This window comes from Perna viridis, chromosome 13, assembly GCF_037379345.1.
Source record: "Perna viridis isolate PV_CMFRI_1.1 ecotype Kerala chromosome 13, ASM3737934v1, whole genome shotgun sequence".
NCBI classification, from domain to species: domain Eukaryota; kingdom Metazoa; phylum Mollusca; class Bivalvia; order Mytilida; family Mytilidae; genus Perna; species Perna viridis.
Window position 1 is genome coordinate 2,391,794 of NC_142457.1, and position 15,372 is coordinate 2,407,165.

Genomic DNA, 15,372 nt, shown 5'->3' on the forward strand with positions numbered 1-15,372 from the left:
AAAAATTTTTTTTTTATTTATTTATTTATTTTTTTTTTTTGGGGGGGGAGGTATGTTAATCCTGCTGCTTACAGAACAATCCTTGAACCTTTGTACAAAATATCACCTTACGTAATTGTATGATAGGAAAACCGCTGGAACGACAATGCTGGTGGACTAATGTTCCCCAAAGTTATTCACGAGCCTAGTACTTAGATTTGTCTGACTCAATCTATGTCCTAAAATCACTGAAATTCAAAAGAAACAAACTACAAAACAAACGGATACTTTTAGTACATTATTTGTTTAAATCTTATCAACCGCAATCAGCTTGACATTGGTACATTCTTACTGTTAAGAACTTATGATAAACTGAGGGGAATTTAGAGTGCTATCTTTGATATCTAGTGCATAGCATCAGCACTCTACGACATAAAAATTAGACAAATTATAAAATTTTATTCTAATATATCTCAATAAATACCATGATCAGACCGCTTGGTTGGGTAAACGTTGGGTTTATGTTGGGCCAACATTAGGTATTCGTTGGGTCAACGTTGGACCCAACTATTGCCAGCCTCTGTTGGGCCAACATTGGGTAGACCACATTGGCCCAACCTAAATGATTCCGTTGTACCAACGTGGCCCAACGGAGGCATGCTGTCTGGGTGTGCGCCAAAATAAAAAAAGGATAATTCTGTTCAATCATTGCAAATAACAATATCATACAGACTTGATAACTGTTAGGAAGCTTATGAAAACATGCCCTTGCTTTAAGTGGACGTATGTTTGAATAATAAGTTGGAAATTGAACAAAATATAAGATTTGTCTACCGAAAATAATTATCACGGTGGATGGAATAATTACATGTTAAAACATGGGCCTTGGGTATTCGACCATACCCAGATCCATGCTCAAAGTTTTTAGTAATGTACTGGTCACAAAGTTTTTAGTAAAGTATGGGTTATTCATTTCCTTTCATCTCTTTATACATGTTAGTTTGGTCCCTTCATAAAATTTTAATTTGCCGTGTGTCTATTTTCATCTTTTCTTATACTAGGAATATTTTTCTTTTATTTATCATGACTTGAAACTTGGTTCCCTTCATTACTCATTACATGTTTAAAACTCTTAAGTACTTTATAAAAGATATGATGATAATATTATGATCAGAGTGAGCCCTGTTATATGATTCTTATGTACGGCATGTTTGGCTCTAGGGCTACAAAAAGCAACTCCCGCATGGTTATGGATAGATTTAACTAAATAGAAAATTTGGATATTAAAAGTGCTTTGAGCCCTTCCGGAGCACATGACCCAAACACACAGCAATGGAGAAAAAAATAAATTTCATATGGTTTACAATTAGCATTGTTCAATGGAGTCTATGTGAAGAAAGTAACCAACAACATGATTTGTATGATGTTTATTTTTGGCTCCTGGTAACAGATGACTATTATACAATATGAAACAATGGAATGATTTAACTTACTACATATATATTATCCCCCTTTGAGGCACTTCCTGTAGATCATTCTTTGTTACACAATATCAAATGCTTATATATATTTTTAGTCTCTTAGTAATTTCAATTGAAAACACACAAACAAATTTTGAAAGTAGTTTTCTTTACTGTACTTTTTAATAAAAAGTCACTGATAAATGAACACTTAAAAAATTTTAAGAAAAGATATTTAACTGTATACATTGATATTTAATTATTCACTATTTGGAACCCAATTACAAACTGACAATATGCCAACATGGAAGAACATGGATCAATCTTTGGTAACAAACCTCCATAAGAGAGGTGATAGATGATCAGAAAGGGTAGACAATTTAAAACTTTAAAACAAAACCAATCAGTGTGGAACTTAACCTTTAATGAATTTAATGAAAACCTATTAAATTGCCATCTATCAAAACTCCATAGAGCAAAGCATGTATTATACATAAAAAATCCAGAGATTTAAACCAACCATACTGCTGCTAGAAACAACAAGCAATATGGGTCATTTGGTTTTGTTCATGAACATATGATTTTGTGTCATATACAACATTTCTTTATAAAAAAAAGTATAAACAATATTATAAATTCTCTGAAAGGCAAACAATTTTAATGCTTTTGATTTGTATTTGGCAACAACTATTTTATCATCACAATAACTGGATTTGTCCAATCTATTGAAATTAAGGGAAATAACTCTAACCATCAAGGGAGGTAATGTAAGCAAAATGACACTATAAAGCAAATGGAATATTAAATGGTACACAAGAATAAAAGGTAATAATAAAAAGACTTGAACTGATTAGGAATTTAATCCTGGTAAAGTAAAGTATTAAAACTAAGACCATATCTATTATTTTAAATAATGGAATAAGATTATAAAAAGAGTTATGGTGGGATAATTGGATTGGCAAAATAAAAAAAATCACTAAGATAGTACCATCATATACATGTTGTATCTTCTGGACTACACACATAGTATGCCTGAGGGTTTAAGGAAATAATCACAACAAATGAATTTATAGCTACACAATTAATTACAACATTGTAAACATGAAACAGCTAAAAACCATGGAATGTCAAGTATAAACAAAGCACAACCATGAACTGATATCACAACAATTAAAAAAATTGATATATAGGAAAGTAATATTTCTCATATTCAAACTTTCCTACACTCAGATTGGTTCAGATGCATAGGCAGACTTATAAAAAAGATTAAGATCAGTATAAAACTTGTTACAATACTTTTATTTGAGGACAAAAAAGAAAGAATAGCTCTGTATATTAGAAGTAATAAATTGATAAACTAGCCCAATGTTGTGAGCATAATAACTTAGTTGTTTTCAATCAATAAAGGGAAGTTTATGGTAAAAAAAAACATTACAAACACTAAGTAACTTTGTGTCTGTCTAATATCTTTAAATTTAACAATTCTGAGGTAATAAAGTGACCCATGAAAAAAATAGTAAAAATTAACAGATCTATCTTTGGTGATTTCTTTATCAAAGGGGAAACACTTTTTAAGCAAAAAAAAAAAAACTTGTACAACACTGAGACACTAGTTGTTAATCTAAAGTAACACATTCCTTGACATTAAATATTTCAGAAAAAAACAAATGAAGCAATTACATGCGGCCCTTTGTCATAAAAAAAACAATAAAATCCACAAAACAAAATGGTGTAATCAATACAAAATGTAGATGCATTATTGTACATTTTCTGACCATATGTGTTCTCACTCCAAACGACCAAAAATACATGGTTTCTGTTTTGGATTTAATAAGACTGACCAAACATTACTCTGACCATATATTGGTCCCATAAATAAAATTCTGGCCATTAAGTATACTATGGTTTATTAAGACATTGGGACTATTATCTAGTCCTCAATTGGTCCTACTTTTTTGGTCCTAAGGGTGTACAGTTGGTGATAGGTTCGAACCCCCCTAAGTCAGTACATTCAAGGTTTATTGGTAGAAAAGGATAAGCAAATAACACATTAATACTACACAGTAAACGTATACAAAAAAGAATCTATGCATAGAAAAACTGTGAGAAGATTAATTTCAGAATTTATGACACAATAATGGACAGATACCTGTAATACCTGTATGATGAAGCAGGTATCTATAAGTCATATACAATATTTTGATTTTATACTAGAATTTCTTTAACCTCAGTATAAAACATACAAAAAAAAAACCACATTTATACTAGAATTTCTTTAACCTCAGTATAAAACATACAAAAAAAACACATTTATACTAGAATTTTTTTAAAACTAAGTATAAAAAATACACTTAAAATCTGAAATGATGGAAATAAAATACATAAATGAAAGCACAAAATTGTATAAATAAAACTATTAACACATAAACAGGTAATTATTTACTCACAATTATTATTGATGCATGGAGCAAATGGAATTAAAATTTATACATAATGATCGAATACACAACCTTTTAACAATTGAGGTCAAGGGTAAAGACCCTCTGGCACACAAGTTCAAAGGTCAATGTAGCACCAGATCCTTTAAGGTTCAGCAGTTTAACAACTCTACAATTATCATTCTAACAACAATCAGGAAAAATGAAAACAATTATCAACAAATAACCTGTCAACTGCAAACCCTGTTATGAAACCCATAATTAACTGTAAATAGTACATCATGAATATTCATACATGCTAATTACACATGATTGATATGAATATGCATTAATTATACAAAATGTCATTGATATTGTAAATGGACGTATATTTGATACTGATATGTGAGAACAAAATCAAGCTAAAAAAGAAGAAAAATCAAATGGTGTCAAATTCTCTTTTTAAATACTGTCTTTTTTCAATTCAATAGAATTTAGGAATTAAACTGCAAACTTCATAGCATTTTGTACAAAAATTAAAGTGAAACTCGTTTCTGATACTGAGGTCACACTTTAAAAGATGATCATAATTAACCCTGATTGGTTGTTATAAAAAAAAAAAACATGTATCCTGTCAAAACTTATTCCCTGTCAAAATTATACAACTACAAAAACACTCGGTGTTCACCTGTCTAAATCAAACCACACTGTGTAATACAAACCACATTAACAGACTATCACCTGCTTATATCAAACATCAATACTGTCAAGGATTACGATTCTGTCAACCTGAAACTTACTTACATCAGAAAAAATATCTAGAGTGTTGTGCATATGATCTTTCAATAACACATTAAATAAGAATTATAAAAAAAAATAGAACTATTTCACACTTTCTGCAAAATATCATATGTAAGAAATGGTACTGATGCTTGCACTTATAAATTATCTTTGCACTATTTCATCAAATTTGTAGTACATAATAAAATTAAAATTATAAATTGTACACATAAAGTTAAAGCACTTTTACAATAGAATACAAATATACAATATACATTAAATTTCAATTATCCATGTGTAAAAATCCATTATCATTCACATACCTGAAAAAACCTACATTTAGGTGTTATCTCTGTCACACAAACACATTTACACAATACATGTATAAAAAATTCTTAGCTGAAGCACATTTGTCCATTTAGTCCATTTGCTTTAAGCAAACAATCATTAATACTATAAGTCATCCATTCAGATACGTAAATTATTGTTATTAAATAAAGTTATACAATAACACATTGTCATCCTTCTAATTCAAAATATAGACAAAGTCAAACAAGATCTAAATATAGACAAAGTCAAACATGATCTAAATACAGAAACTGTCAAACATGATCTAAATACAGAAACTGTCAAACATGATCTAAATACAGAAACTGTCAAACATGATCTAAATAACAATAATGTCAAACATGATCTAAATATAAATAATTTCAAACATAATCTTAATATAGACAATGTCAAACATGACCTAATATAGAAACCTTCTTGATACCTTATCAGTAGATTTTCTCAAGAATTCAGCCATTAAAAGACTTAGGAAAAAAAGTATCAAAATTGTGAATAAGAACATTCAGAAAATGAATTCCTTATAAAATATGTGAACAATTCTTATACACAAAAGTTTCTCCCATATTTAATACATTTGAATCGCATTCATAGAAAATTCGAAAAAGCTACAATTAGCACCCAATCACATATAGCCAATCACAACCAGAACACATGAGCAAATATACAAACTAAAAGTGTGATTTTTTAGGATTGACTTTGGACGAATAAAAGTTCAGATCACCATTTTTATCGAGTGGTTCATCACTGTCGTTATCTTTGGGTAAGAGAACTTGTGTACTATCAGTAGTATATAATCTGGCATACATTGGATTGGCAAAGTTGGTGTTCTGAAAAAGATAAGTATGCCATCAATATAGGGTATAACACTTTGTCTTAAACAAATACATGATATATTGAAGTAACAAAGTTGGTGTTCTGAAAAAGATAAGTATGTCATCAAAAGATGGTATAACACTAGGTCTGAAACATATAATGGATTGGCAAAGTTAATATTCTGAAAAATATATATGTAATGGTTGCTATAGGCTTAAAAGAGTAACCAAGGGAACCAAGGTTATAGCGGTAATCAAAAGAATGTAATCCAGGGATAAAGACCTGACATGGAAAACAGACATACACAACAAAGAACATAAAGTAACTAAAATCATACATACAAAGTAACAAAAGCAAATGCGCAACTCGGACTCCACTAAAAAATGGGAGCATGGACAAGGTGCACCTGTAGGGTAAGCATCCTCTTAAAACTTAAAACATATTATGTACCATAACTGCTCACTTACAATCAGGCAGCATGGTGAACAATGGGTCAACGATCACATTTTTTGTTCAATGATTACTTTTTCAGGCAGCTATATGTTACTTTTTCTTTTTAACTCGACAGATGCATACCTTATTGAAATAATTAATAGTAGCACGTGAACAATATCAAATATTTAAGATTATGGTGGAAGAGCTAGCTGCAGTTAATTTGATGGTCACCACCTTTTTAAAGACATGATAATTGTTTATGTAATGGTCATAGACATCCATCAAATTTACACCAGTTTCAATGCAACATCAATTTTTATTTTACTTCTTGTGAACACTTGAAAATTTCATGTACAAAGTATTTGTTTTTTTAAGCAGATTCCACATAAATCATAGTCAATGGCTTCATCATTTGAACCCTTGCACAACACTACCCCTAAACCTACTGTAGCTGATACATGTACATGTAACTATAGCTACATAAATGGTAACCAAGGGAACCTAGATTCCAGCAGAAATCAAAAGAATATGCTGCAAAAGTATTTTTGTTCGTAAAGTACCAATTTTCATGGTTTTTATGGGTTTGGTAAACCACCAAATTCAGTTCCCAACAAAAAAGAAAACTTAACATTTGTTTGTATAATAGAGTTGTCAAGTCATTTACCCTTCAATCATGAAAATTAGTACTCACGAACGAAAGTACTTTCAAGGATAAAGACCTGACAAGGACAACAGACATAAACCACAGAGAACATCAAATAACCTAAATAAAAAGCAAATGAGCAACTCACTCTACAAAAAAAAAAACTGGGAGCATGGACCAGGTGCACTGGTAGTGTAAGCCTCCTCTGGCTTTTTTATAGAAACACACCTTAATTGCTCATAAAATGTTACATCACGAGTAGCAAAAGAAAAAAGGAAAGGAAGTTATGTCTGCCAAACCTTGTCGATAACTACACATTTACAAATTTTTTGTTACACAAAGCAGATTTAAAATTTTCCAGCTCCTATAGTTCCACACATTATCTATGTAAATGTACATATCTTAAGGCTATCTACACTGATTTTAATACATTGCCTCTGGAATCTTACAGTCCTACAGTTCAGTTACATGTTGTTGAGTTTACTATCTTGCCAACAGAACTAATCAGATTCTTGTAATCCAAAGAACACACTCAGTTAACATTATCTACAGGTTTTCCAGCTCTTACAATCACACTACACTGAGTTGGGTGATATTGGTTTGATATAATGCTGATTCTGCAACTTATGTCTTGTTTAAAAATAGTATTGTTAGTAGTCATCAGTACTTACATGATCTTCCATATTGAGTGGTTCTATTTCAGGCTCTGCTTCATCAGCACCCTCTATTGGAGGCTGCCGAGGGCTATATATAGGATTATTTATCTCCATGTTGGAGTTGTGCATCCTCTGGTGTTTAAACTGGTCCCTGTAAAAAAAGAAACATGTATTTTCTTTCCACATTAAAAAAAAATTGTAAAAAATACAACACAGAGACTGAAGCTGAACATTGTATTCCATGGTTGATGGTTAACTGCAAATACATATAGTTTGAACTAAAAAAAACTACTCCCTTTATCCAACAAAAAAAGACAAAACAAAAAACCTGCTTTAAGACATCTGAAACCATTTAAAACCTTTACTTGGAATATTTTCTATTTATTAACTTACATTACAATATCAGTAAAAACAAACTTGTTCATACATTTCACCACTGAACAGTAAAGAAGGAGTTGTGACTTCTAATTTTTCAAGGTTAAACCCTTAAGCTGGATTATCCAATTTGCAGGCATCAGACAACAACTATCTTCCTGCATGCTCATCAACTAACGATGTCAGAAATCTCTCCAAAATTTAATAAAAATCACATGAGCAGTCTTGGAGAATTCAATTTAACTAGATATGTTGACAGACAGTGCAATTCCTCTACGACCTAAAAGTTTCTTCCTAGGGAATATAAATTCCTTACCAATCAATAAATTAATTAAAAAATAATAAATAAAATTTCTAACCTCTCCAATTGATACATGTCAATTATTATCATATGATTAAAAAAAAACCCAGATTATGATTGGTTCAATCAGTTCTTTATGATCCATTTCAAATTTTAAATATGATGATTACTGCGTAAAGTGATAGGTATTCTTCAGTTGTGTATGGTACATGTACCCAATGTACCCAAATAAACTATCATGTACAATTCAATTGTTTATAATAAAACCATTGTTGATGACTAGGTTAGGCCAAAAAAATAATAGTCTAGTTTCCTGTTACCAGCTAGAAAAAAAGTAGGGAAGGTAGGTAAGGAAATTATTTTATTTTTCAAAAAAACATTTAATGAGTTTATGGGGAAATAATCTTCAACAGTGCTTGAGCCAAAATGGCCATAAAAAGTTTAGGGTAGGGACAGAAAACTTAGGTTGGTAAGGTAGCACGAAACAGACATATTATCTTCTTCGCCTTATAAATTGAACTTTTTTTTTACTTTTTGTAGTCATTATCAGATATTTCTGGTTGGAAATCACCATATAAACCTCATCAAAAGTAATTAATTGTATACAAAGTTATATCGGTCAGAAAAAAAAACCAGCTGGTCGCCATAGCCTTGTTCTTTTTGTCTTACCTACAAATGATGGCGGGCGAGAATTAACGGATTATTAAACAATTATTATAATTTTACCTCTTCCTACAAATGATGATGAGGACGAGAACAGATTATTAATCAATTATCATAATCTTACCTCTTCCTACAGATGGTGATGAGGATGAGAACGGATTATTAATCAATTATTATAATCTTACCTCTTCCTACAGATGGTGATGAGGATGAGAACGGATTATTAATCAATTATTATAATCTTACCTCTTCCTACAAATGATGATGAGGACGAGAACAGATTATTAATCAATTATTATAATTTTACCTCTTCCTACAGATGATGATGAGGATGAGAACAAATTATTAATCAATTATTATAATTTTACCTCTTCCCACAGATGATGATGACGAGAATGGATTATTAATCAATTATTATAATTTTACCTCTTCCTACAGATGATGATGAGGATGAGAACGAATTATTAATCAATTATTATAATCTTACCTCTTCCCACAGATGATGATGACGAGAATGGATTATTAATCAATTATTGTAATCTTACCTCTTCATACAGATAATGATGAGAACGACAACGGATTATCAATCAATTATTATAATCTTACCTCTTCATACAGATGGTGATGAGGATGAGAACGGATTATCAATCAATTATTATAATCTTACCTCTTTCTACAAATGATGATGACAACAAGAACTATAACAATAATTAGGATTAGACTGATGGCGACTGGTATCGCTATAGTAACAATCTGTTTAGATCCTGTCTGAGCTTGTGAGTGGACGTGTGATGGAGGAGTCTCACATTTATCTCCAGTAAATCCATTCACACATCTGGAACATAAAATCAAATCAAACTATTTAGTTTCATGGGTTGTTGTACTAGGTATACCAACTTAAATATCCTGTCTGAGTTGGTAAGTGAATGTGTCATTTAATCACTGAGGGCCAAGATGATTTAGTTTGAGTTGGGGTATAAATGCAATGTTGGTAATATCCCAATTAACTTTACTTATCCTGCAACAAGGCATCCTAGTATATATAAAGTAGTGTGAAATGAACAAATGCTGTATTTGTACAGTAGGTTTTTTTTGCCCCTGACTAATTTTTTTAAATTTTGGGCAACACTTAACACAGAAACAGGTGACCATTTTACAGTGCTTTTTAATATACCAAGAGAAGGCATAAAATGATATATATGTTTTTATCATCTTTTTCCTTTGATTAGTTTAGATTTTCCACTGTAAACTCAGTTGCAGAGTAAAAACAATACATGCAGGTACATTATGGGAAAGTACCAATTACAACTGTACTTGCTGTGAAACCAGAATCACTCAGGCCAACCCCCAGGATCTGACCTGCTTCATAAAGTCATACAAATAAATTTGATATTTTTTGACAATGTACATGCATTGCATATACACAGGGAAATCAAGATGAGCAGGTGCACTTTAATTCAATTATAAAATAAAACTTTGATTTCAAGTTTTTTTTCCTAAGAAAAGTGTTCTGTTGCCTTCTCTTAAACTGAAATCTTGACCTGTTTTGATATACAAACTTCTCTAGCTGCAGTGGCAGATCAAAAGCAGGGATTCTAAGGGTTGGACCCCTTTAGGACAGTTGTTACAATTCATTGAAAAATTAGTAAAACCTTTACTAAATACCATGCTATGCAGAATACAGCTTGATACTATTCTAAAATCCATTTAACAGTTTAGGAGGAGTTGTACTTATAAACTTGGTGATTTTTATTTATCCCTCCAAACCTTGAAACCTTACAGTAAGAGACAATACCTGCATTCCTGACGTCCTACAGAATACGGTAAGAGACAATACCTGCATTCCTGACATCTTACAGAATACGGTAAGAGACAATACCTGCATTCCTGACATCTTACAGAATACAGTAAGAGACAATACCTGCATTCCTGACATCTAACAGAATACAGTAAGAGACAATACCTGCATTCCTGACACTGGTGTTTCTTATTAGAGGTGTTCTCCACACATGAATTACAGATACCATCATTATAGCAGTCAATAGAACAGACTGAAACATTACAGAATGTTCCAGTGTAGAGGGCTGATGTACAACTGAAAAATAAATAACAGTCACTAAAACAGGTTGTCACATTACAGAACTGTCCGGTGTTGAGGGGTGATGTACAACTGAAATATAAATAACAGTCACTAAAACAGGTCATCACATTACAGAACTGTCCAGTGTGGAGGGGTAATGTACAACTGAAATATAAATAACAGTCACTAAAACAGGTCATCACATTACAGAACTGTCCAGTGTGGAGGGGTAATGTACAACTGAAATATAAATAACAGTTACTAAAACAGGTCGTCACATTACAGAACTGTCCAGTGTTGAGGGGTGATGTACAACTGAAAAATAAATAACAGTCATTTAAAAAGGTCATTACATTACAGAAATGTCCAGTGTAGAGGGGTGATGTACAACTGAAAAATAAATAACAGTCACTAAAACAGGCCATCACATTACAGAACTGTCCAGTGTAGAGGGGTGATGTACAATTGAAAAATAAATTACAGTCATTTAAAAAGGTCATCACATTACAGGACTGTCCAGTGTAGAGGGGTGATGTACAACTGAAATATAAATTACAGTCACTAAAGCAGGTCATCACATCACAGAACTGTCCAGTGTAGAGGGGTGATGTACAACTGAAAAATAAATAATAGTCACTGAAACAGGCCGACAGAGTACAGAACAGTCTAGTGTGGAGAAGTAATGTTAAACTGAAAAACAAAATGATCACTTATGATAAGAGTATAAAATCATAATTATGTGGAGAAAAGGTCCTCAATTTGAATTATCTCCTCTGTATATGCCTTCCATATTAACCATTGTAAAATTTATATCTGAAATTTAAGGAATGGACTTTCTTTCACAAGCTCTTAAAACAAAATTATTCTTGTGGAATTAAGGGAAAATTGATAGACATTTACATGCAGTGTGAACTTCCACTAGCACTTGTATCACATCTTCCATTGTCACCACACAAACATGTCTCACAAGTTGGCCCAGAGAAAATTCTAGTACAATTGCACTTAGGCTTCTGTTCTGAATCTGAAAGAAAAGAGAAGCAATTGAAAAAAAATATGAAATGATATGAAATAATGCAGTAGGATTTGTAAATAATAGTGTTTTTTTCCATATTTTCTATTAGTATTTGCCTAAAATGACTGAACTCTGCCTGATCACAAGCAATAAAAAAAATCAAGAAAAAATGGTATCTGCCTATTTATGGAGGTAGACACAACTCTTACAAATCATTGGAATGTTTGTATTCAGCATTTTACACCAATCTCAAGTAAGCATCAAAGTAACTTGGACTGATTTCATTCTGTTTCATTGAAAAGCTTCATAGGCTTTGGTGAAATTGAATATGATACAAACGTATCACTGATTTTAAGAGTTATGTCCCTTACCCTGGGTAAACCTCCTTAAATTTTAACTTTTCTGTGTAGTTTTCTATAAACTGTTCTAACATTTCTATGAAATACAATTTCTTAAGAAAATTGTTTAAAGAACACTTACCTGATATTACTTCATATTTCAAGAAGAAAATTGGGGTCATCAAAACCATTTTACTTGTAATATTAAAACATTTTCCTGCCAATGATCTTCCACTTGTGAGGGTGTATAATATTAGTGTTGGTAATTTTACCATGTATAGGATTATGCCAAAAAAGCTAATTGAATAATTTGAAGACAACTTTTTTAATCTTTTTAAACACTACTTCCTCATTTAAAAAAAAACAAAAAACAAAAAAAAAACCTCTAAATGAATTTTCAAGAAGACAGAAAAGAATGATCTATGTTAAAGGTTTGGTCCACCAAAGCAACCCACCTGCTGGCATACAGCACAATTTTTAGAGAAGAAGCGCTTTAAATTAATCATCAAACTAGCATGTAGCACCATCTTTAGAGGTGAAGTTTGGACAACTGACCTGACTGGCACATAATATTATTTTTTGAGAAAGTGGTTTAAGCAACTCACCTCGCTGGCATGTTGCTCCATTTTTACAATGACATTTGGTCTTTGATGACCATTTAGACGAGGGACTTTAGATAACTCACCTAGCTGGTATGTGGCACCATTTTAGACCAGGTACTATAGATAACTCTCCTAGCTAGCAAGTGGCACTGTTTTAGAAAATGCTTTAGATAACTCACCTAGATGGCACAAGGCACCATTTTTAAGACCAGGCACTTTAGATAACTCTTCTACCTGGTACAAGGCACCATTTTAGATGAAGCACTTTAGAATACTCACCTAGTTGGCACTTAGCACAGTTTTAGACAGGGCACTTTAGATAACTCTCCTAGCTGGCACATGGCATAATTTTATAAGTATGCTTTATGTAACTCACCTAGCTGCCAAGTGGCACCATATAAGATGATGATTTAGATAACTCACTTAGCTGGCATGTGGCACCATTTAAGACCAGGCACTTTGGATAACTTACCTAGGTAGCAAGTGGCATTGTTTTTGACAAGGCACTTTAGATAACTCATCTGGCTGGCATTTGGCACCATTTAAGACCAGGCACTTTGGATAACTTACCTAGGTAGCAAGTGGCATAGTTTTTGACAAGGCACTTTAGATAACTCACTTAGCTGGCACGTGGCACCATTTAAGACCAGGCACTTTGGATAACTTACCTAGGTAGCAAGTGGCATTGTTTTTGACAAGGCACTTTAGATAACTCACTTAGCTGGCACGTGGCACCATTTAAGACCAGGCACTTTAGATTACTCACCTAGCTGGCATGTGGCACAATTTTAGACCAGGCACTTAAAGATAACTCACTTAGCTGGCATGTGACACAAATTTAGACAAGGCACATAACTCACTTAGCTGGCAAGTGGCATCTTATAAAAAAAAAAAGCTTCAGATAACTCACCTGACCTGCATGCGGCACAAATTTTACAGGAAGTGTTTTAAGAAACTCACCTAGCTTGCATGTCGCTCCATGTTTACAATGACCAGCACATTCGGTCTTTGGTGTCTGACAGTAAGTTCCACCGAAAAGGTCAGGACAAACACATTCATATTCTATTGAATTAATCTTTGGTTTACATGTACCTATAATAAAGCAATAAGTCAGAGTAATCTTGACAATACTTGCAATAATGTTCTTTTTTCATACAACATAAACTGGTGCATCCATGGTTCATAATAAGTCAATGCAATGAACTGACCTTACAATTGCAGACTGATTAAGCATGTTAAGTATGTAATCCCCAAAACCTTTTATATGCCAAGTATTAGAAGTGAAGCTTTTGCAAGCTCAGTGTTATAAATTGTTACTAAAGGTTATGAAATAAATAAATAAAATTGGAGATATGCCAAAAAACAAATCTGTCTTTAATAAATCAATTAAATTTGCGATCAGTCATCAATCTGTCAAACCGATCCCTTAACCTGTGATCACTGAGCAGTCAATACATTTTACAGATTCTGTTGTTTCGTTTGTCAATTTTACAAATATTTACACAAATAATACAATACATTTAAACATCAATTAATTACTTTTTTTACATTTTTTTTTGTTCTATTTTAAACCCCTAAAAATAGAAAACAATACATGGAATTGATATCTTAAAATTAGTGTAAATTCAATATGGTAGTAAATGGGATTCTGTCCAGTGGAAATTCTTCACTTTATATGAACCTATCATCCGTCATTTTACATAACAAAACTGTGGTCAGGTCGGTCACTGGTCATCCGTTATCGATCCGTCACGGATCAAGCAGTCAGTGGTCATTAATCCATCAAATAGTAGCACGGATCAGTTCAAAGACTGGAATAATGCCAACAGCAGGTACACAGTTCTTATGGATAATGGCCACAAGCTATCTATTTTGCTATGACATCTTGACTGTTTTTTTCTATATTGTCATGAAATAAAAGAGACAAACCTCCATTCTGACACTGTATTCCACATTCCACTGATGTTCTTTTCTCACAATTCTTTCCACTAAAACCCTCTTTACAGACACACTTCAGTGACCCGTCCTGCTGCTGTAAACACTTCTGATTGGTCGAACAAGTCATGTATTGACAGGAAGCTACAGAACATTGGGTCGTGGGGTCAAATCCTGGGCGACACTTACAAGTTACCTTAGATGGAACAGTGCAACGAGGTCCATAACAGTTTGATACTGTGTTGTTGTTAATTTGACAAGTTCCTCCATTGTAGCAAGTAAGAGATGTGCACTGTTCACATTTAGTACCTAAAAATAATGATGTATTCACTATTAAATTTTCAGTTCACTAAAAATATTTTGTAATAAAATTTTTTCAACAGTTTAACTAGTGTACATTTAAATCTAAATAAACATAAAGTTGCACACATTGTCTCTTGCTAGGCATACCCCAAGTCAAAAACAGGAAAATAACACAAAATCACTTACAACATATGTCCTATGTATAGTAAGCCACACACAAAATTTCATATTG

The 15,372-nt window shown here is 32.4% G+C and overlaps 1 protein-coding gene across 1 annotated transcript in view; it reads right to left on the reverse strand.

The window, feature by feature from the left end:
* Nucleotides 1-1,391: 1,391 nt before the first annotated feature.
* The window catches only part of LOC148599217 (uncharacterized), a 142,253-nt gene continuing 128,272 nt past the window's right edge, over nt 1,392-15,372 (reverse strand). Inside the window, exons 74-80 of the mRNA XM_088559139.1 lie at nt 14,832-15,146; nt 13,863-13,994; nt 11,851-11,971; nt 10,834-10,965; nt 9,538-9,705; nt 7,547-7,682; nt 1,392-5,811 (exon numbers count right to left, since the gene is read on the reverse strand). Coding sequence (XP_088415265.1) covers nt 5,653-5,811; nt 7,547-7,682; nt 9,538-9,705; nt 10,834-10,965; nt 11,851-11,971; nt 13,863-13,994; nt 14,832-15,146 — 1,163 coding nt within the window. The 3' untranslated portion in view covers nt 1,392-5,652. The remainder of the gene's footprint in view (nt 5,812-7,546; nt 7,683-9,537; nt 9,706-10,833; nt 10,966-11,850; nt 11,972-13,862; nt 13,995-14,831; nt 15,147-15,372) is intronic.